The following is a 23,621-nucleotide window of genomic DNA, read 5'->3' as shown; positions in this document are numbered from 1 at the left end:
ATTGTTTGTTTTTTAAATATGGGATTCACTTTTTTTTCAATATTGCTTGATTTTGTTAATATGGGGTCCACTTTTTTTTTCCCGTGAGTTTGGATGTGGTGGATTCCACTTTTTTTTTTAATACTGGATGGTGTTTAATATGGGGCCCACAATGTGGGATTCATTTTTTTTTTTATATATATATTGCTTGATTTTGTCAACGTGGGATACTATGTTCAAAACACGATTAATATAACATTGTAATTTGTGCTCTGTATTTTAAACTTTATTATATTAGTGTTTGCTACGAATACGCACGGTATATGGAGTTCACTTTTTTTTTTCCTGTGAGTTTGGATTTGGTGGGTTCCACCTTTTTTTAATATTGGATAGTGTTTAATATGCGGCCCACATTGTTTTTAATATTAGTTGTTGTTTAATATATATGGGGCCCATAAGTTTTTTTTTTTACAATTTTTTTTTATGGGCCTGTTTAATATGGGGCCCAAATTATTTTTTTATATGTACTATGTTCAAAACACGATTGATATAACATTGTAATTTGTGCTCCGTATCTAAAACTTTATTATATTAGCGTTTGCTACGAATACGCATGGTGTTTAATATGGGGCCCACTTTTTTTTTAACATTGTTTGTTTTTTAAATATGGGATTCACTTTTTTTTATAATACTGGTTGGTATTTAATATGGGGCCCACAATTTTTTTAAAATATTAGTTGTTGTTAAAGATATATGGGATCCACAATTTTTTTTTTTTATAATTTTTTTTTATTTTAGGGCCTGTTTAATATAGGGCCCAAAAGTTTTTTTTTAATGGGGCCCATTAACGGACGACGAAGAGGGACGACCAAACTCCCTCTTGTAAGTAGTAATAAAAATCAACGGACGACGAAGAGGGACGACCAAACTCCCTCTTCTAAGTAGTACTAGATGGTCTATGCCCGTGCTGCGCACGGGCCCAACACTTCGGATTATAGTGTATCTATGTATATGTAGTTGTGTTTAGATAGTGATAATATATATATATATATATATATATATATATATATATATACTATGTTCAAAATACGATTAATATAACATAGTAGTTTGTGCTCCGTATCTAAAACTTTATTATATTCGTGTTTGCTACGAAAATTTATTAATACTTCTTAAAAGAGAATAAATTGAATTATCACATAACTAAAAAGGACATTTTCAGAACAGAATCAATGGAACTAACTCAGCTTCTTTACTAAAGAGTATAAGTTGAATTATCTAATACAACACATTTAGACGTCTTAAGCTTGCTTCGTAATTCAAGGACCACATAAGCAACTTTATGTTGATGCTAGAGACAGTTTTGTTACCACTGTTAGGGATGACAGTTCGGTCGTTACCACTGTCACAGGTGACAGTTTTGCTCTCGGATACTGAAACGTGAAAAGCATAAGCTTCTCAGGTTGTCTCACACCATCACCAAAGCAAGATAATACCTGCAAAATGTTGATGCTTGTTTAAGTTCATAATGTAATTTCCACGATAAGTGAAAATTTGTGAAATGAATCAATGTACCAGAGGGAAACCAAAATTAATGGTGATCACTGCTTAAAGAGCACTATCAACAACAAACCACATATCATCCCAAACACAGACTGTTAACCCCAAAAGAGCATAAGAGAGTAAGAATTAAGATTATTACGTTGCAATAATAACAACCACAACGTGCTTGCTGCAAGAATATAAGTATTAAAGTAACAATCACAAGATGCCTGTTGCAAGAATATAAGTATATAAAGCACCAACCTTAATGATCCAGTTAACTTGTATTCAAAAGAGGGGCTGAACATCCTTGGTTTCAGATTGAACTTATTGATATCATAAAAGAATTTATCTTATTACAATTATCAAGCACAGGAAGAATATGGTATATTTGAAAAGATGTGCACAAAGAAGAAGTCTTCGTAATTTAAGTATATTCATTGATGAATATGAAGGATATTTCTTCCTACAAACATCATTTTGACAAATAATACAGTCAGTGTAGGAGAAATTTATAAGTAGAGAAACATGGTTCACGTTCAACAATGTTTTAATCGTGTAAAAGATGACTAAACTTCTAAAAGTTTTTGCAAAAACAAATATGATAAAGGAGCGACCAGCATATGCTTCAACTATTTCAGACATTTTCAATATCAGCAACCTTTATATACTCTTCATGTGATGTTTTCCATGCAACATCCGCGAATGGACAAATTATGAACCAAAATTGGCATTTGTAAAGTTATCTCGATATCACAATAAAAAAGAGGAAATTAACATATTGATTGGTTATACGCATGTCATTTTTTTTCATAAATCTTCTAATTTACTTCGATGTCTATTCTTATTAGAGGAAAAGAACTCCATTTTCTGATTGAAAATACTACATATACTTCCTCTCATTTTGTGAATTGGGTTAGTTCGTTCCAAATTCATTAACATAAATCTATTGTATTAATGAAAACTAATCAACTGTAAAAGGCTGCTTATCCAACTAAATGAAAATATAGAGTATGTGAGAGTTTCATCCAAACTATGACCTTTTTTCCTCAAAAGAACTTGTAAAGAGGATCGAATACTTAACAACTTATAACTACCTATCATGCATTCCATGTCGATCCATTTTCAAACATTTAAACATAAATGAAAATGCAAAAGCAGAAAGATGTTTTAAGTAGAGAAAGTAACAGTCAACACCGTCTAAGAAGAACACAAACCTCCAAATGATCAAGCCTGAGCTGGCCGAGTTGTGTGAGCCTCAACTACAACTCTATTTAAGTATGTACAAAGCACAAGGAATAATAGAAATATTATTTAGCATAAAGAAGGAGCAGAGACCTCAGACTGAGTCCTATAAGCCCAAAATTGTTTCCACTGCTTCCTCCAACTCACTTAACAATCTATTCATTCTTGGACATATTTTTTGAAGCTGGTAACTTTTCATTCTTGGACATATTAAGACTCCACTTGTACATCAAAATAAATATTTAAAGCAGTAATTCGAGAAATAACCATTGGGCGACACACATCGACATACATTGCAAGGAGCAGATTAGTACAAGGCACCAATAGTAAGGATGAAAGAGATTATAAAGGGGCATCCAAAAGAAGTAAATCTATTTTGATTTAATAACAAAACGCCATGAAATAGATATATCGATGCCTCTGCATACCATACAATAATCAGATACCTTCTCCTAAGTGTTGCAAAATGTAGTGTCACATGGCATAAGTAAGGAGAAAGAAGAATTATGCTCAAATCATGGAAGTACATGGAAACAACATAAATACCATTATCAAATATACTTGTTAGTTAAAACTACATTATGTTTATTCTCATTAATTTCCTGTCATCTCAATTTTCATATAATTTTCTAAAAAGATTGAAGGTCTTATTTCTCAAAGGAAATAATGTTGTTGATCTTTACATGACTAAAGTGCCTCTATGCTTCTAAGAGAATAATGAAAAACCTTGAATCAAACAACATTTAGAACTACTTCTACCTTAGCCTATTGCTTAACAGAAAATAGGAAGATCTAAGGAGGAGGCTGACCAGAGATAATTCGCAACATGCCTGCCATAGCATTTTCCAGATGATTCATGGATGGCCTGAGAGGAAATTAGCCAGATGGAAGAGCCAATATTTGTCCTTGAGGGGTAGAGTGACACTCATCAACTCAGTCCTTGATGCCCTACCAACATATATGATGTCTCTGTTCCCAATTCCAGCAGAGATTATCAAGAGGTTGGATAGCATCAGGAGGAAATTCCTGTGGCAAGGAAATAAAGAAAAAAAAAAACAGTTTGTAAATGTTTCACAAAATTTATACAAGTTCAATTGTAAGTTTAAACTTTTATTCGTACACCGCACACATCTGATACGATATAACATGAAATATCAATTACAACTATTTATCATCATACCGGAGCATATAACATCAGAACCAAAAAAAAAGTTAACAATGATAGGAACAAAATGGCGATACTTTCAAAGGTACAAAACTATCAGTAAGGCATATGACTATTCGGAGAAACACATAGCATGAGCTATTCATGGTTCAACAACGTGAATAGAACACACAAATTACCTCTTCATAGTTGAAGTGGTGGACTTTCTTCAAAATTATTCCGACTAAATGAAATAAAAGACATGAAATTTAAATAATTACATCCACAAATTGCATAATGAACCTTTTGAGGAAAGAACTTCTTGAATTCATAAGACTTTCTCTGGAAAATCAAACAGTGCCGACCCCTCGAAAAAAAAAGGGCAGACTTTATATTCGTAGTTCAGTCATGAAATTTATTTGAAGCTGTAATTTGTATCTTAACTACAGTTAAATTTGTGAATCTCCTCTGCAATAAGGAATCATCATATTATTTTTTTTAAAATTTCTCTATCACATTGCCTGTTGTCACTCCCTACAACAATATCTTAGAAAAACAAACCTGAAGATTTTTAGTTTTTCCTAACAGAGAATCAGGAAGCACATATAGCATATTGATACTCCTATTAACAAATTGAAAAGCAAAAGAATTACATACCTTCCTGCTCACTGTTCTTGAAGAATTTTCCTTCAAACATTCAGTTTCTTCTATTTTACCCAAATATTATCCCCAAAAAAATTAAGCAAAATACAGAATAAATAGTGTGCTAACCTTCTGAAATTAGCGGACTATGTAGAGTATATGATTTATATAGAGAAAATTAGAGTAAAACAATCCCACATCTCCGCTTAAAGAACTCATGACAACAATAATCAAGAGAAGAGTACAAAAAAATTGAAGAATAGTCTAAAATGAATATTAACTTTAAAATTGAGCTCAAAGTTTTGCCCTAAACTCTTTCTCCTTCAAGCCTAACTCTCCAACTCCAAAATACTCAAATAGTCCTGAATGGATGTTACAATTTCCCTGATATACCAAGAAGCTAAAATAAAATAAAAATGAAAATGCACACATCTACTGATTTTAGTCAACAAATTTATGGACTAGATATCATCGAAAGAGGAAAAAGAAAATATACTTATAGATGCGACTCCAGAAGAAATGCTTTAAGAGCCCATTTGGATGGGCCTATCTTGACTTAAAAGAACCAAAAATAAGCCAATCCAAATAGGCTCTTAAGTACGTACAGATGAATAATTTTATCCCAATTATCAAAGATAAGATGGCTCCTTTGGCACTTCTAGCCCCTGAATTATCACCTTCAAAAATTAAGCAAGCTTTTTAATCGTGTAAAAGATGATTAAACTTCTAAAAGTTTTTGCAAAAACAAATATGATAAAGGAGCGACCAGCATATGCTTCAACTATTTCAGACATTTTCAATATCAGCAACCTTTATATACTCTTCATGTGATGTTTTCCATGCAACATCCGCGAATGGACAAATTATGAACCAAAATTGGCATTTGTAAAGTTATCTCGATATCACAATAAAAAAGAGGAAATTAACATATTGATTGGTTATACGCATGTCATTTTTTTTCATAAATCTTCTAATTTACTTCGATGTCTATTCTTATTAGAGGAAAAGAACTCCATTTTCTGATTGAAAATACTACATATACTTCCTCTCATTTTGTGAATTGGGTTAGTTCGTTCCAAATTCATTAACATAAATCTATTGTATTAATGAAAACTAATCAACTGTAAAAGACTGCTTATCCAACTAAATGAAAATACAGAGTATGTGAGAGTTTCATCCAAACTATGACCTTTTTTCCTCAAAAGAACTTGTAAAGAGGATCGAATACTTAACAACTTATAACTACCTATCATGCATTCCATGTCGATCCATTTTCAAACATTTAAACATAAATGAAAATGCAAAAGCAGAAAGATGTTTTAAGTGAAGGAAGTAACAGTCAGCACCGTCTAAGAAGAACACAAACCTCCAAATGATCAAGCCTGAGCTGGCCGAGTTGTGTGAACCTCAACTACAACTCTATTTAGGTATCTACAAAGCACAAGGAATAATAGAAAAAAAATTTAGCATAAAGAAGGAGCAGAGACCTCAGACTAAGTCCTATAAGCCCAAAATTGTTTCCACTCCTTCCTCCAACTCACTTAACAATCTATTCATTCTTGGACATATTTTTTGAAGCTGGTAACTTTTCATTCTTGGACATATTAAGACTCCACTTGTACATCAAAATAAATATTTAAAGCAGTAATCCGAGAAATAACTATTGGGCGACACACATCGACATACATTGCAAGGAGCAGATTAGTACAAGGCACCAATAGTAAGGATGGAAGAGATTATAAAGGGGCATCCAAAAGAAGTAAATCTATTTTGATTTAATAACAAAACGCCATGAAATAGATATATCAATGCCTCTGCACACCATACAATAATCAGATACCTTCTCCTAAGTGTTGCAAAATGTAGTGTCACATGACATAAGTAAGGAGAAAGAAGAATCATGCTCAAATCATGGAAGTACATGGAAACAACATAAATACCATTATCAGATATACTTGCTAGTGGACTTTTCTTGCTTTAACTGGTTAAAACTACATTATGTTTATTCTCATTAATTTCCTGTCATCTCAATTTTCATATAATTTTCTAAAATGATTGAAGGTCTTATTTCTCAAAGGAAATAATGTTGTTGATCTTTACATGACTAAAGTGCCTCTATGCTTCTAAGAGAACAATGAAAAATTGCAGTCATTAACATGTTGTTTTAGTTTTTCTTAACAGAGAATCAGGAAGCACATATAGCATATTGATACTCCTATTAACAAATTGAAAAGAAAAAGAATTACATACCTTCCTGCTCACCATTCTTGAAGAATTTTCCTTCAAACATTCAATTTCTTCTATTTTACCCAAATATTATCCCCCAAAAAATTAAGCAAAATACAGAATAAATAGTGTGCTAACCTTCTGAAATTAGCGGACTATGTAGAGTATATGATTTATATAGAGAAAATTAGAGTAAAACAATCCCACATCTCCGCCTAAAGAACTCATGACAACAATAATCAAGGGAAGAGTACAAAAAATTTGAAGAATAGTCTAAACAAAAAGGCAAAACCCCAAAAAAATTGCACTTTTGCGAAAGATTCAAAATCCACTAAAACAATATTCCCAAAGAAATGAAAATGGATATATATACCAAGAACTCTATATCTACTATTGCAGTTTCTTCTCTTCTTTTTGGAGCTGTTGGATTTATCTATATTTCTACTTTATCTCCTTTTTGCCCTAAAACTTTCTTTTCTTTACAAATTAATCCAACAAACTCTTCACCTGTAACTGTAAGTACGCTATCATTTCTTTTCCATAATTTCGTTTATTACATTAGAAAGTTGAAGAAGCTTTAAAAAATGGTGAAGAAGCTTTAAAAAATGCTATCAAAAGAAGAAACGATGCTCAAATTAGAAGAGTTCAAAAATTAATACCTGATATCTGAAAATTGCAGCACCAGCCTGAGCAAAATTATACTATATTTTTGGTGGTATAAATTGATGAGAAGCTTCTTGATTTACTGTATGTGAAGAGGCTGAAAATTTTCTGGATTGAGTTTTGGGTGAAGCTTGTAGCTTCTACTACTTGTACTTGTAGAAGTTTCTGGATTGATTGTGGATTGAAGGTAATATAATCTTCTACCCTTTAGAAGTGAAAGCAGCTGAATTAAAAAGCAGGTCATAAAAAAATATGTGGGCCCATAATATTTTTTTGGGCCCACAAACGGACGACGAAGATGCCTGTTAAACTGGCTCTTCTAAAGGATAGTAAAATAATAATACTAATACTAAAATAATAGCCCAAAATGTGGATTTGGCTATTCAATGCCAATATTATTTTATAACAAGGGTTGGTAATTAATGCCAATAATATGCTAAAGTAGTTACACCGTGCCGAATCCCCAAACTTTATGGCTCCATTTATAATTATTGCCTATAAGAACCTTAGCCAAATTATGTCACATGGGCTGACCTGTTAAGGAGAATACTAGGCTAGGCCCGATCTAACAACAGAACGACCGAGGTGATTTGCAGTTTTGCACATATATTTGACCTTTTTTTGCGTGGATTGGCCTTCATTTGGGGTGGTCTTTAATGTTTGCCCTTCAAATTGGTGGTTTTTAAGTTTTGCCCCTCACTTAACATCCCGAGATTGTGGGTTCGAATCCTAACTCAATAAAAAAATAAAAATCGCAAGTCAGAATTTTACAAATCTGCCCATGCAAATTCTGCCTATTTGAGCCTTAAGGCAAAATTTGCATGGGCACAGCAGAATTTTTGTCCATGCAAATTCTGCCTTCAGACAGAAATTCTGACTGTGCCATGTAAATTCTGCCTAAAGGACAAAATTTAAAGACCACCATTTTGAGGGGTAAAAATTAAAGACCACTCCCAGCGAAGGGTAATCCTGCAAATTGCCCTATATTTGATTGATTCACTATTTGAAATTTAACCTTGTTAAGAAATAATCATTTCTCCAGAGGTAGGAGCAAAATTCTGGCATGTCGGCAAGAATTTTTATTTAATATTTGGAAGACTTCCGGATGATTATCATAATTTGCTGTGTGGAAATTTTAGCAATTTATGTTCATTTTTTTGCGCGGATCGGCCTTCTTTTGGGTTGATATTTAATTTTTATCCTTTGCTTAAAAAGGTGGCTGAAAACACCCCGAGATTCTGGGTTCGAACTCCCGCTCATTAAAAGAAAAATGTAATTCCGCAAAGCAAGACTTTTGCAAAAAGTCTGCCTTATGCGACAGACTTTTAGTTATGCAAAGTGTCTCCGGCATAGGTTCTATTTAACTTCACCCGAAAAGAAACCTATGCCTTGCGAAATTTTATTTTATTTTCGACTCTGCTAGGTTTCGAACCTAGAACCTCGGAGTATTTTCGGCCACCTTTTTAAGCGAAGAGAAGAAATTAAAGACCAGTCCGTATGAATGGCAATCGTGCAAATTGCCCATTTATGTTCTGGTAGATTTTGTGTGAAATAAGGGTCTGTTTGGACCAACTATGTAGCAGTAGGGGCATGATTGGGCGAGACTATTAACTAATGGCAAATGTTTGAATTTCACTTATTTAAAAGGCATTTCGACCCTTTTCCACTTATTTTAAATGATGATTTTGATATTTCAGATATATTTGGCTAAATCTCAAAAGTTATGTTTAATTTCTTAAACTTCACATTCTGTCGAACACTTTCACATAAACTGAGATGAAGTTGTTGGTAATAAGCATAAAATTTTGGAGTTTCCTCCTCTGCATCTTCAATTGGTGATTGTACATACTTGTTGCAGTCTAAAAGGAGAAAACCTCCTAGTAAAGTGGCACCTGGTTAAATGACGCAATGACCGATTTAAATTTACATACTGAAAACCTGTTATTTTGACTATTTCTCTCCTTGCTTGGCACAAAATGAAATGCTACCGGCTTCCCTTTGAAAGAGATTTTAGGTGCCTATAGGAATACAAAATTTGATTCAGTATTCACTCGATCAACTTTTATCACATGGTAAGAGTTGCCACTTGCCAACATATGACTAGAATGTGAAAATAGATGCTTGCAAAAATATAAGATAAAACTGTATACAATGGTCTCAATGTGCTACGGCCCTTTTCATAATCCGGGCGGATAATGGTAGTTTAGAGCTTTGGACTACCCTTTTTACTCATTCGACAAGCTTTAGAAGTTTCATCAATTTCAACCTATAGCTATCATGCACAGTGACAGACCCAGAATTTTGAGTTCGGGGGTGCTTGATAATAATAAAGAAGTAAAATTATTACTTCATGGTGTTCTATTAACTATTTATATTTGTTTCCTTTATATTTTCTATACATCTATACACTCCGTGACTGAGTTCAATGGGTGCTAGAGCACCCAAAATTTGCTAGTGGGCCCGCCACTGATCATGCATAATGACTTGTATATTGAAAATCTACTTGGTCCAGGTGTCAAGATGCTACAGCTTGGAAAAGAATCTAATCCAACATGTCAACAAGTAAGGCATTGATTGGCTCATAGTATATCCTAAGCCAGATAAGGTGATCCTAAGTGTAATCACTCTGCATCACAAACACAAGAAATTGCAACATCCACATCATACTTACCACAAACATGAACTTATAATTCCCAAACATTTCTAATCACTCTTACCTGAAACATTTCTTCACAAAAAGAAAATCAAAACTACAGGCGCTGAGAGATGGCTCATGCTATGGCTTCTATGGGTGGCCTAATTGGTTCTTCACAAACTGTATTGGATGGTAGCCTCCAGCTCAGTGGCTCAGCCCGTTTGAGCAGTGTTAACACCAGCAGAATTGCCTTGGCTAGACCAGGCCTCAGCGTTAGAGCCCAACAGGGGTCTGTTGACGCTGAAACTAGCCGTAGAGCCGTCATTGGTCTTGTTGCTGCTGGCTTAGCTGGTTCCTTTGCTAAAGCAGCTTTTGCTGAAGCCAGGTCAATCAAGATTGGAGGCGCTCCTCCTCCCTCTGGTGGATTGCGTAAGTCGTCTTACTTTTGGTCAAGGTCTTTATTTACCTTTTTTCCTTTCTTAATTGCCAGCGGTGAATCAACAGTTAGAGTCGGTATGTTCTGCTTTTTAAAGATTGTTACCATTTTTTTTTTTCAAAGACATATATATAGTCTGAGTTACACGCTAAGGGTTTTGTCGAGCCCTCTACGTATAGTCTTAATCCGTCACTGATTACTGGAACGACTCAATAGTAATATCATAACAGATATAGCTACGGATTACTGGAATGACTCAATAGTACGTAATATCATAACAGATATACTTACGGACAATTGATAGCAAGATTCACATATCCAAGAGAGAGGAGTGACTCCCCAGTGCTGTATTTCAATTCATTTAGTTTTGCTTGAATTTTGTGATTAGAACCTTTAGATCAAGCAACTTGTTACCTATGTCAGCAGTATCAATAGATAGATGGATCAAGGAGTAGATTAAGATCTGTTATTAGATCATGTCAAGAAGAGAAATCCTGAAGTGAATTAAAAGAGAGTTAAGCTTGAGAAAAGAAAAAACAGGAAGGGCTCATAGTAAGTAGTTAAAGATTGCATTCGACAAGATGATTTTAATCCTTTTGAATGGTCTGTAATTTGAATGTGAAGCAATCGACTTCATAAGCTATACAAAAGAAGACACCTTCCCAAATTGAGAAACTCTGAAACTAATTGAAAAATGATAGTACTACAGCTATTACTCAGTTTGAAATCTTTAATTCCTTGGATTCAGTTTTGAGTTAGTACTTGAATCAACCTTTTTGCATTGCATTGTATGCCAAATACAATAAACAAAGTGGATGTTTAGAACTTGGAATTAGTTATGAAGAGGACTGTCATGGTTTCTCATTTTGGTAAAATTAGATGTACAGCAAATTTCAACAGAATGGTTACAGGAATTAGAAAATTAAAGATAATGTATGATATATCATTGGGATTTATGTACTCAAGCGGAGGATTTGGGTTTTGGCAGCTGGAACACTGAACTCAGATGAGGCAAGGGACTTTGGTTTGCCATTGAAGCAAAGGTTTTACCTTCAACCATTGACTCCAGCTGAGGCAGCTGAGAGAGTTAAGGAGTCAGCCAAGGAGATTGTTAGCGTCAAGAATTTCATCGACAAAAAGGCCTGGCCATATGTCCAGAATGACCTTCGTCTCAGAGCAGAATACCTTCGTTATGACCTTAAGACTGTCATCTCTGCTAAGCCAAAGGAAGAGAAGGGTAAACTCCAGGACCTGACTGGAAAGCTATTGAAGACCATTAGTGATGTAAGTCAAATGCCTAAATTCTCGGTTACATAAATAACATAGCAATCTGAATCATTTCATATGCTTTCGCGTTCTTCTGACAATCTGTTGTTTTCCTTTCCTCAGCTTGACCATGCAGCAAAGACCAAGAACAGCACTCAAGCAGAGAAGTACTATGCTGAAACTGTATCTACCTTAAATGATGTTTTGGCCACCATGGGCTAAAAAGCTTATCTATACTGTGTTATTACTTTCTGTAAGTTACGAAAACTTCCTGAATCCAGTTGTGAAGAATGATTTTGGATGTTACGCCTAATCTTTAATTTGTTTCCCATAAAAGATTCTACGTCTGCTATGAAGTTTCAGTATATCTCCTGTCTCAAGTCCTTCCGGCTTGCAATACACGAACTACATGACCAAACCTAACATTCAAAATGTACATAGCCGTCCTGCAGACTCAAATTTAAGTACTTGAATGTTAATTAGTATACTATTAGCATGCATAGGGATAGATTAGTAACAGCAAGGATGTTAATAGGCAAAGAAGTACTGATATCATATTGCAATTAGGCTACAAACGATTTGCAGAAAATACATTGAATATTGTACAAGTAAAAGTATGATCCGATCTTCCTGATCCCCCACCAACAATTCTTTTAATATCTTCTTTTTTCTTCTTGGAGAAATGACAGAGCTGATATTGCAGTTTGGCTAGGAAATATTATGAACAAAGCTGGATAATGAAATTGATGGATCAAGTAAATGTGCTATCGACATATATTGGTCCCTTAAGTACCCTGCGGTTTTGCATTCCATTAGAAGTCACTGGACTAGGGGTGTAGTAGTAGAGCTCCTCTGATATGATATTTGGGCATTGATGGTCCTTCCATGCATATCATAGGGGGGAAATTGCCTTTCTTTCAACTAGAACCACAAATCACACCATGTAATTATACTAACGATAAGGAAAACATGTAAAAAATTTACAAGGAATTTTGTAGGAAAATTTAATCCATCAGCAATCTAGTAAAACTTACATTAGAGTAAAGAAAATGTTACAAATAACATAAATAAATTCAATAAAACGTTACATGAAAATTAGGATTTTTTAAAAGGAATATATGGGAGTCGGTTATAATGAATTTTCCATATATATGTTCTGCTTTGGTTTCTCTCGTATGAAGCACTGAGTTAATCTACTTCTCGTTAGTGAAGGCTGTGTATTAAAAGAGAGTAATTTTTTTGTACTCATGCATGACCTCCATGTTGATTCAGCTTGTTATCTTCCTGGATGGTGGCAGTGGCAGAGATGTAATAGGAAACAGAGAAAAGTCCATGGATAAAGCACAATATTCCTCCTATCGAAAAGAAACGATGGTGTGATATGCCACAAGATTTTCTTGCCTTCCCGTTTGACAATGTTCCAGCTACCAGCAATGAAAATGCAATGCCCATAATAATCCTAGTTTCAAAACAAAAATTTTAAGTATACAGCCACGAATAAGATAGGAGCAAGAGATAAACAAACATTAAAATGCCATGTATGCATGATTCATGAGTAGAGACGAATCTAGAATTTTAAGTCGGTGGATGTAGAGCACCACAGCGTCCAGTGCCCTCATAAATAGATCCGTCTGTGCTACCCTAGAGGAATGTAGTGGGATGAGTTAGAATCCTTTCATCTCCAGAGATCTCGGGTTCAAGCTCTTTGTGAACGAAGAACCTTTCGACAGGGAGCGTTTTACCCCCTAGTAGCCCCACCTCGCATATCTAAATAAGTCGGGAGTGAGGGGGATTTGGAAATTACCATTGGAATACAAAGGAAGCAAAAGCAAGTTGCTTGTTAGAAGAGGCTTTATCCAACTCTTCCTTAGACTGGATGCAAATACAACCAGCAAGCAGATTAGAAATAACTTGTGCCAGAACCAAAAGTACTGTTGCAGCCAGTCCCAGCTTAAAAGCTTCATAGCTTGGATCTCTACATTCAAAGATCCACACCTTCAAATCTTGAACCTGTTCCATCAAATCAAGGCTGATTGAGTTACCAAAAATTAACAAGAGAACTTTGTACCTCAATATCCTCATCACAATGAAAATTTTATGTTTGAGACTATAATTAAGTTAATAAAGGTGTGCTCTCTTTAAGCTTAAACTTTTAGATGAGAGATAACCACACACTTTAACATGATCTAAGAGCATATAGAGGTCCTGGATTCAATTCGAGTCTAACTGCCACCGGTTATAAAAGGAAATGAAGAATTAACCTAAATAGCTGCTTACCCAACTGCTTAAACTAAAATAGTCAGCGACTGCATAATATATGTGTAATTCATGTATAAATATATATAATTGTGTATAATCTATGTATGCCAGTTAGGAAAAGTAGACCATGAATCCGGCATGACACATTAGTAAATTTATACTAATAAAATTTGCCAAAGAATATTTACCTTATTTTGCTCTACCTCAGCTTGAATTCCTAGTATACCAGCTGCAACATCCAAAATCACAAGAAGAAGGCAAACAAGAATGCCGATGTTTTTAGCCATCTTTTACAATTTTAGTTAATTACTACTTTCAGATTAGAGATGGCTGATCTTCATGAGAAAACAAGGGACGCCCTTTTATAAGGAGTTTGATACAAACACAGAGAATTCATGAAAACAGCAAAGTATGGCGTCCAACGTGGGAATCTCTACAAAGGAGATGGATGCAAGAAACCTAATACTTAATGTTGTATGATACATGAGTTAGATTAGCTGGAGCTTATGGAGAAAAAGTCTTCCTTTGTCTTCAAAGACCTCTTTATTCTACTTTTTTTTTCTCTTTAGATTTGGATTCCTTTCATGAGGAACAAGGAAAGCAGGGTATCCCAGCAATTGGGACAGCTCAAAATTTTGTTATTCTTAAAGCCTTATTTATTCACTTGCATGTTACTGCAGCTTTCACTCAATATATATTAAGTTGTATTCAGATGGTTTGTATATTTAAGTGAGAAGTATGCATAGATGGATTCTTTTTGATGGCTAACAATTAATTACACAGTATTTGCCTTGAGATCAATTGGTATAAACATTCTTAAATTTTTACCCTCGGATTATCGGAGATTTAAGTTCGGACATTATTCTAGTTTTGACATTTTCACCTTCTCTAACTTATATAGCTCGGCATATATCACATCTTGGAAAAGAGTAAGAATTTAATTAGGAATTTTTTTTATACGTTAATCACTATCAGTAGATAGTACAATGCCTACAGTAGAAAGAAGCAACAGTTTAGATCATTCATTTCGTGATGTTTTGGAACTATCATATCATACGAAGGTTGCATTCGGATTTGGTTCGTGAAAACTTCTCTAAAAAAAAGGTAGACCTTTCAAAATGGACTTTCTACTATTTGAAGGAGGAAAAACACGTTGCAGCTTGTTGTGAAAATCATTAAAGCCCAGCCCATTCTTAGCATTATGCTGGACTGAGTACATAAAGAGGGGTCATTTGCATTTTTGGTACTATTTTGTAGGGTAGGCGTTCGGTATTCGGTTCAGTATTTCAAAATTTCGGGTTCGGTAATTCGGTAATCGGTAATTAAAAATAGATATCAAATACCGAACCAAAAAAGTTCGGTTCGGTTCGGTAAATCAAACTTCGGTTCGATAAATTTCAGTACGGTATTCGGGATTTACCATTCAAAAGAGAATGATCAATAATCTACTATACTAATTTAAAATGAACTGTCCAATGCTCCATGAAAAAACCAATTCAGTGCTTCGTACATAGTTTTGAAGCAAAATATGTCATGCAAAAGTGTTGTTCTATCAATTGCTGTATGTCAAAACAAAATCTCTTTAATAGCAGTAACTTATATGGTTATGGACTTAAATTAGGAGCTATTCGTGTGTTTAATATTAACACTGCCTTGAGATCATTGCTTAAAGGTGTAAATTTGAAATAGAGGGTAAAAAGTAGAAGTTTCCTTTTTTGATGTTTTATTTGGTATTTGTTGTTTGGACAATTATTTATTTAATAAAATAAAAGCCACTATCTTTATTCTTCGGTGGCTGACCCATTTAAAAAAAAAAGGATTAGGGATTCTGCCAAGTGATTTTAGATGAGTGATGGGAGGCCTAGCCTATTGGGCTAGACTAGTAATTTAATACAATGGGCTTATGGCCTAACCAAATTTTATATTTTATTCCTGAATATCGAACCGAAAATCGAAATACCAAAATAGCCGGTTCGGTTCGGTAATTCAGTTTTCGGTGTTTTATGTCTAGCCCTACTATTTTGTGTTGGTTTTTTTTTAATTTTTAGCCCTCAAGCCAAACAATTTTTTCGCGAGGCATAAATTTATATTTTCTCATCATAATATCATACAAGTAATGCCTCGTGTCCTTAAAACACGTATGCCCATTAGGCATGAGTTCAATTTTAAAGGATAAAAGTTAACGACCAACCCATTTGAAGGTAACCGTGCAATTTCTTCCATAGCAGAGCATCCAATCCTGTAAATACCTTTGGGCTGATTCTAGTTCTGCTCTTCCCCATTCAATGCATTAGAAGTAACAGCCCATCTCAGAATTTATTTTTGCAACTTACACAAATGACTACACTTTGGGATTTTTTTTAAGCATAGCTACACTTTTGTTAATTACATTTCGTAGCTACAATAACGTGTATTTAAAATCGGCTGTATTTCAATTCGACTGTATTTCGCTGTATTCAATTCTGTTGTATTCATCCATAGCTACTTTTACATTATATTCAACTTAATGTATTTAAATTCGGTTGTATTCAAATAACATAAATGCAAAAAATACAGGGATATTTAGTTGTATTCAAAATTCACAGTATTCATTTGTATACAAAAAAAATCTCCTTCAAAATACAGGCGAAAAATACATAAAGAAACATTGTATTTTACATTAGAAAAAATCGAATACACTCAAAATACACTTAGATCTGAGATACAAGAAATAAAATACACTCGGATTTGAGATACAAGAAATTAAATACACTCGGATTTGAGATACAAGAAGTTAAAAACACTTCAAATTCACTGTATACAAAAAAATCTCCTTCGAAATACAGGCGGAAAACACAAAATACACGTTAGATCTTTGACGAAATACAAAATACACTGTATGTATACAACAATACAGTGTATTTTTCGATCAAATCTGGATAATACTGTGTATTTTCCGGTCAGATCTGGACAATATAGTGTATTTTATGATCGTGTCTAGGCCTTACCGACCTATTCCTTTTCCGATCGGTGTGTGCCGGCGGCGGTTAGAACTCGCCGAAGAAGATGGAGAGGAAGACGACGACTATGCCATTGACGAAAGATGACGTCGTGTCCATTCAAATCAACACAGATCCACAAAAAAAAAAAAAAAAATCAAGCAAACTGGTACGGTAAGGCCTAGCCCGCTTACTTGTACTTATCCCAATTGAGGACTTTTTTTATTTTTGATAAAACGCCGCTAGACAATATGTCTAGTGGTAAAAAGTAAAAAAAATAAAAAAAATCAAACGAATTGTTAACAATCCAAAACCCTAGGGTTATGAAGTGGACATGTAGATACACGATATAAAACGAGTATACGTGTATATATGTGTGTGTGTATGACGGTGACACTGGTGTTTCGATGGCGAAGGCGGTTAGACTCACTGGAGAAGATGGAGAGGAAGATAGAACAAGACGTTAGAGAGAGTGAAACCAGACAGACAAGGAAGAACCAGACGTTAGAGAGAGAGGAGGAGAGAGTTCCAGAAGTTAGAGAGAGGGAAAGGAGGAAGAATGTAAATACACTCACGTTTGATGCGAATTGTAATTAGCTATATATTGTAATTATTTTAATCTATAACTACTAATGATAAATACCTAATAAATGTTAGTTACGCCATGTAAGAATCCCATTTATTTTCCTCTATTCTACTTCAAGTTATCTGATTTTAATCTATTCATAAGAATAATAATTTATATAATTTAAAATAATTTAATTTTAAAATTTTCATTATATTTTTAATGATATATTTTTAATCACATAAATATAAACGTATTTAAAAGTTAGCACTACAATGTTCAAAAGCAAATTTTTTCTCCTTAAAATTCTGAGGGACTATTTATCTGCTTAAAGATAGAAAATTTGATACTTCCCGTGTCTCAAATTATCTATTGTGATTTTTAATAATAGTTATCTCAAATTTTATCATTTTATGAATTCAAGATAAATTTTTTTTTTTTTTTTTTATCATTTTATCCTTAGTACTACTTATTGTTAAAAACTACAAACATGAGTAAATATTTAATGAAAAAAAATTATATCTTAAGGCATAAGTGAAAATAAAATAATAATAATAAAAAAATTAATTAATAATTTTTTAAAGAAACGTTAAAGAGAAACGCGACGATTGAGGTTAGTAAATATTTAATGAAAAAAAATTATATGTTAAGACATAAGTGAAAAAAAAAAAAAGGTTAATTAATAATTTTTTTAAGGAAACGTTAAAGAGAAACGCGACGATTGAGGTTAGTAGCAAGATAAATTCACATCATTTACGTTAATGTTATCAAATAATATTAGGTGTGTCTGTCACACAAAACTCTAGAAATCATACGTGTCAAAAAGGAACAAACTAGAGAAATCTTTTCCTGTATATATGTTCGTGTTGGTTCTAGAAACCCCTGAAAACTTGTTCAATTCATAATAATCAAAATTCAAAGAAGACAGAAATTTTGAAGTGTGTCCCCAAACAAGCTCATAAATCGTTCTTCTGCACATTCACATTTTCCTCCTCTGTGTGTGTGTGTGGAGGATGTCAGCATACAGGTGGAAGAGTTTTAACGACGAGGGAGATCGTCCAGAGAAACCTCGTCGTTATGGCGTTACTGAAATGAGGGGTCCACACTATTCCCTTTTCTCTCGTGGTCTTCTTGAGGTAGGAGTCATTTTTTTTTTCTTTCATAACATTTTTGGCACTTCTATTGAAAGTTTTTTTGTGTATTGATGAGATCATTGTACAAAATTGAGCTAAGCTTATTAAATACGAAATGTTCAGCGTCATGGAACTGACATTACTATTGAATTGTCTAAACCACTTAATTTAAAAAAGCTTAAGTTGTTAGGTCTGCGCACGAATTGAACCATGTATGTCTACCTATTCCCTTTTGCATTGAAGTGTCTGAATCGTCCCATCCAAAAGTTTAATTTTTCAGTGATGTGATGCGTTTTTTTTCAGGTCTATAATAACTGGGAATTAATGTGCTTTCTAGTTTCAAAAATTGTGCTTCTTAGTCATTTCAGGTTCATGACCCACCTCTTGGGAATTCAAAATTGTGATTGCTGCTAATTGTAGAGGGTAAATTGTATAATTGATTGGGAGGGGGGCCACTGGCAGCATATGTAATTGAAATTGAAATAAGTAAAATGAAGAAGACGAAGTAAATAGAGAGGTTAGGCGATTTCGTGTTCTCAATCGTATCAGAGCTTCCTTGAGATAGAAAGGTACAATGTTCTATCTAATAAGAAATCTTAAAAGGGGTTAAGGGGGTGAATAAAATATTAAGTGAGCCGAGTAACTTGATAGCAGATTGTTTGGCTTTTTGGTCAAGGAATGTCTGACTTCCTTATATAGAGAAGCAGACTTGGACCTCTCCAAGTCCCAAGTTATTTGAGTCTCTAAAGACAGAGACGAGTTAGTTGGGCAAGATCTTGGACAAATGTCACAGGGGTGGTTTGGACTTTCAACCTTATCCCTTTAGACTTGAGCAAAGTTTGTTTCATAGATAGGTCGTGAGCCGTACGCAGTGGTCGTGCTTAGGGCCTAGAGATTCACATGTCCTAATTCCCGAGCACGGGTGGTTCGGGAGCTCATACGGTCGTCGAATAAGTTGTATGCTGAATATGCTCGTTGGGCTTTTCTGATGTGGGAGTTGGTTTTGGGGCACAGTAGTTAAGCCCGTGTTATTTTTTACCATTACACTACTAATGCTAATAGGACTTAAAACTGTGTGTTTGTATACAATATTCTGTGCTACTTTACGTTCTCAACTATCCAATTTGTTCAATTTCTCATTTTTTCGTTTATAGGATGTTTTCGAGTCTATGGGTCAGTTTGTTGATGGACTAAAATTCTGTGGTGGATCTCATACTTTGATGCCAAAGACTTACATCAAAGAAGTGACTGACATTGCACATAAGCACAATGTTTATGTTAACTCTGGTGATTGGGCTGACCAAATGCTTCGCCAAGGTCCTTCTGCTTTTAAAGAACATATCGAGGTATAAGGAAGTGAATATGGCTGCAGCTTTTCATTTCTAATTGATTTTGATATTTGGTATTAATGCGTTACTCGTTGTAATCTCGTAGGAATGTAAACAATTGGGGTTTGATACAATTGAGCTTGATGTTGCATCACTTGGTCTACCTGAGGAGACCCTTCTGAGATATGTGCGGCTGATTAAGGGCGGTGGGCTTAGAGCTAAGCCTCAGTTCTCTGTTAAGTTTAACAAGTCTGATATAGCCTTCACCGGCAATAGAGCTTTTGGGGCTTACGTGGTTCCTGCACCTCAAACCTCTGGTATGCTATTAACTTCTGGTTTAAATTTATTTTTGCTATTTTTACATTATCTTAGTGAGTGGCGCTGACATTGTCTATACTGGAAGAGCATCATGTACCATCTCATTAGCTATACAGAACAAAACTTGATTAATTGCTACAAGGATTCATTACTGATAAAGTCGGAAAGTATTTTGTTTTGCTTTTTCAGGAAGTTCAACCCCCATTACACCATAGAATAGGCAAAACAAAAGGGGTGGGAGGTGGGGTGGGGGATGGAGATAGAGGGAGAGAGTTTGCAGCTTCTTACTTGTAAAATTAGTACTTTCATTGCTGAGATTTACCTTCCATGCTTCGGATTGGATAAAAGATCACGATTTAAAGGACTTGAGAGATGTTCTTAGCTTAATCGCCGCCAATGTCATTGGACTTGAGGAAAATATGTCCCTGCAACCTAGTAATCTTGTACCTGCTCTTGCCCGATTGATAAGGTTTCCCTGACTATTGAAGCGCTCTCTTACAGCCTCATTCGTTTTTGCCAAATATTTAGAATTTGCAAAATGGGAATAGTTTCTTAAAAGATAGCCTTTCAGAATATTATCCAAGAAAATTTTCTGCATTTCTTGATTTTAGGAGAGGTCAAAATATGGCTAAGTTTTTGGAGCCTAGTCAAGCTTTGGTAGTACTTTCTAATGTGACTACTATGTCTTTGAGATTCCCATCTTTGACTTGGAATTTATGTCATCTTCATTTATTCTGAAGCTTGGGATTATGGGATGACACTGTGTCCCCTTATATATATATATATATGCTTCTGTTGTTTAACCACGATGAGTTCATGATCTGCTGCCTAACCTAGGACGTACTTTTCCAAGGATAGATCACTACTCCTGTCATATCATCAATAGATTTTTAGACGCAGTATTCAACAAAATAAAAGTTTGTTTAAGTAGCGCAACCTTAAACATTTAACTCACTAAAATTGGCAAGGGAAGGTAGCCTGTTTCAATTTGATTGAGTTAATATAGAAACAATACTTTCAAGGTTTATCAGAAGAATAATATGTTGGATTGCAAATTTCATACTCAAATCAATATGTATCATGTCTAGAGCTTATTTTATGAATCTTACTTATTCGCTAATAATACATGATTAACAATTTGATCGTATTTGATGGGTTAGAACCTTTAGGAGTTTAGATATAAGGACTTTGGATAAAGTGTTGACAACAAAGTTAGAACTCCTAGCTAGTAAATCATCTTTTCCGAATAATCAGCTTTGGGATGTAGTTGTTGAGCTATTCCTCAGTTAGTGGTACACATCGTCTTCCATTTTGTCTATGCGTGGGAATAGCACATTCACCTATGTGTTTGCAAATGTTTAAGAGAGACAAAGGGGCATCTTTGAAAACCTTAACTAAATAGTTTAGATGCCTCATCCTGAAAGGTCGATGCATGTTTTTTTCCAAAGGTTGTTTGTTTAGCAGGATCATGTGTGGCAGTAAGGAAGTTATACAGTGCAGAACTCCATGGTAGGTTAAGAATGAAAGAAGGGCATATAACATGCTCTCCTGCATGGGGCAACTTTTTAATGTTTGGCGTGTCATGGAATTTGAAGAGTGAATTGCATAATAGTCTCTTGCATGTTCCATGCTCTTTTGTCTCTCTGCAGAGATGGTTGAAGATGTGGATCTTTTGGTTAGAAGGGCAGAGAGATGCTTAGAAGCTGGGGCAGACATGATAATGATCAATGCTGATGATTTAAGTAGGCAGGCTGATTCACTCCGATCAGACATGATTGCGAAGATTGTGGGCCGTCTTGGACTTGAGAAAACTATGTTTGAGGCATCAGATCCTAAAATCTCCGAGTGGTTTGTCAAATGTTATGGTCCAAAGGTACTAAGCTTCTCCAAGCAAATCTTTCTTTAAAAAACTACATTGCATAGCGTGACGGTTCAAATATTTCATTTTGCTGGTGTTTTCAGGTTAACCTCTTTGTGGATCACTCACAAGTGATGGATCTGGAGTGCCTCAGGGGACGTAACCTGGGTCAAAATCACTCATCTCTACTTGGCAGGTCATATTTTCTGCTCTGATTTTGTGGCATCCATAGAGAAAAATGTGCATATTGTGGCAAACAACTCATCTATGTAATGCTTTTGTTGGTCATGTTCAGATCCTGTCTAAACTTTTATATGAATAATAAAAAAAAGGTATTTCATGCACTCCAGTTTTCAGTCTTTTCAGAGACTCCTTTTTGCTTGGAATTCAGCTGCTTGTAAAGATGCTCTTTTATATATGTTCTCGTGCCTAAATGGCTGAAAGTTCACCAAATCTTCTAAAGAATTGAGTATCTGCGCTTTTGTATATTGTACTGTATACCATACCACCAATGTATTCGCCTGTTAATGGTTTAGTGTTTGTAGAGGTATTAAAGCATTGTAGTAACTAGAGCTATCTCATTTCCATGACAGTTAAACGCCCTTTATTCATGACGTATCGAAGATAGAATGGAACACTATGTCTCGTCTTTTCTTTGTTGATATTACTATTTGATTTCATGCGTTGGAATCTAGGCCACTTAGCATGTGCATAGCTAATCATTTTAACAACTGGTTGAGCCTAGAGTTTTTGTATTTTATACATTTTGTCTCTATAGGGATAAATCTAACTGAATAGGGGTGACATAGTCCCGCCCCTGGATTATATAAGAAGTCCGGAGGTAGATCTATCAGCATGCAAAACACACTCATTCTTGTTCCTTTGTATTCGTTCAAATCAATTACAATAGTTACCTTGTTGAAGAGGGAAGGTTTAAGATCCATTAACCAAAGCAATGGTGCTAAAACAAATTTAATCAGAGCAACAGTGTTAACAGTAAGGCTTTGTTGACTTGGGAAATAGGCCTTTCATATATCAAGAAAAACTACTAATGATTTCTTTGTGTATGGAAAAATTGGTTCAACTATAGCTCGCAATATAGGTAAATCGTTTAATTGGAGATGAAATTCCAGAATCTAAAACAATTCAGTTTACAGCTCAGTTAAGTAGGAAGGAATTAATGAATTGTAACCAGCATAAAAGTAGGTGGTCAATTGCCATGTGACATTTCTCTATCTCCAGCTTATCAATGTTCCGTGTGCTATCGTGTTTTTGACTTCCGTTTTCAGTTTAGTTGCCCAACAATGTTTATGGAGGCGACGTGCTGATGTAATAAGTTTCAAAGCCATCTCCTTTCCCCTCAATAGAAGCAACCCTCTGCTTTTTAAAAAGAAAAATTAGCAA

The 23,621-nt window shown here is 34.7% G+C and overlaps 3 protein-coding genes and 1 long non-coding RNA gene across 4 annotated transcripts; 2 read left to right on the top strand and 2 right to left on the bottom strand.

Annotated features, from left to right (window-relative positions):
• Window positions 1–1,194: 1,194 nt before the first annotated feature.
• Window positions 1,195–7,633, bottom strand: LOC132624002 (uncharacterized). The gene is made up of 4 exons (XR_009576501.1): window positions 7,438–7,633; window positions 5,919–5,983; window positions 3,576–3,792; window positions 1,195–1,475 (listed from the first exon to the last, which is right to left on the bottom strand). It is a non-coding gene; the product is annotated as an uncharacterized LOC132624002 (long non-coding RNA).
• Window positions 7,634–10,107: 2,474 nt separating this feature from the next.
• LOC132621885 (oxygen-evolving enhancer protein 3-2, chloroplastic-like) lies at window positions 10,108–12,084 on the top strand. Its single transcript, XM_060336356.1, has 3 exons — window positions 10,108–10,505; window positions 11,501–11,796; window positions 11,902–12,084. The coding sequence occupies exons 1-3, from the start codon at window positions 10,208–10,210 to the stop codon at window positions 11,998–12,000; spliced, it is 693 nt and encodes a 230-aa protein (XP_060192339.1). The 5' UTR covers window positions 10,108–10,207; the 3' UTR covers window positions 12,001–12,084.
• Window positions 12,085–12,768: 684 nt separating this feature from the next.
• LOC132621886 (protein DESIGUAL 2) lies at window positions 12,769–14,762 on the bottom strand. The gene is made up of 3 exons (XM_060336357.1): window positions 14,226–14,762; window positions 13,583–13,788; window positions 12,769–13,237 (listed from the first exon to the last, which is right to left on the bottom strand). Exons 1-3 carry the CDS (start codon window positions 14,322–14,324, stop codon window positions 13,024–13,026), a joined length of 519 nt encoding a protein of 172 aa, XP_060192340.1. The 5' UTR covers window positions 14,325–14,762; the 3' UTR covers window positions 12,769–13,023.
• A 3,666-nt stretch (window positions 14,763–18,428) lies between these two features.
• LOC132621745 (protein HEAT-STRESS-ASSOCIATED 32) lies at window positions 18,429–22,682 on the top strand. Its single transcript, XM_060336121.1, has 5 exons — window positions 18,429–18,716; window positions 19,868–20,059; window positions 20,148–20,358; window positions 22,009–22,232; window positions 22,322–22,682. The coding sequence occupies exons 1-5, from the start codon at window positions 18,594–18,596 to the stop codon at window positions 22,430–22,432; spliced, it is 861 nt and encodes a 286-aa protein (XP_060192104.1). The 5' UTR covers window positions 18,429–18,593; the 3' UTR covers window positions 22,433–22,682.
• The last annotated feature ends 939 nt before the right edge of the window (window positions 22,683–23,621 follow it).

Source organism: Lycium barbarum, chromosome 12 (assembly GCF_019175385.1).
Source record: "Lycium barbarum isolate Lr01 chromosome 12, ASM1917538v2, whole genome shotgun sequence".
In the NCBI taxonomy this organism is placed as follows: Eukaryota; Viridiplantae; Streptophyta; class Magnoliopsida; order Solanales; family Solanaceae; genus Lycium; species Lycium barbarum.
This window is presented reverse-complemented; position numbering and strand designations above follow the sequence as displayed.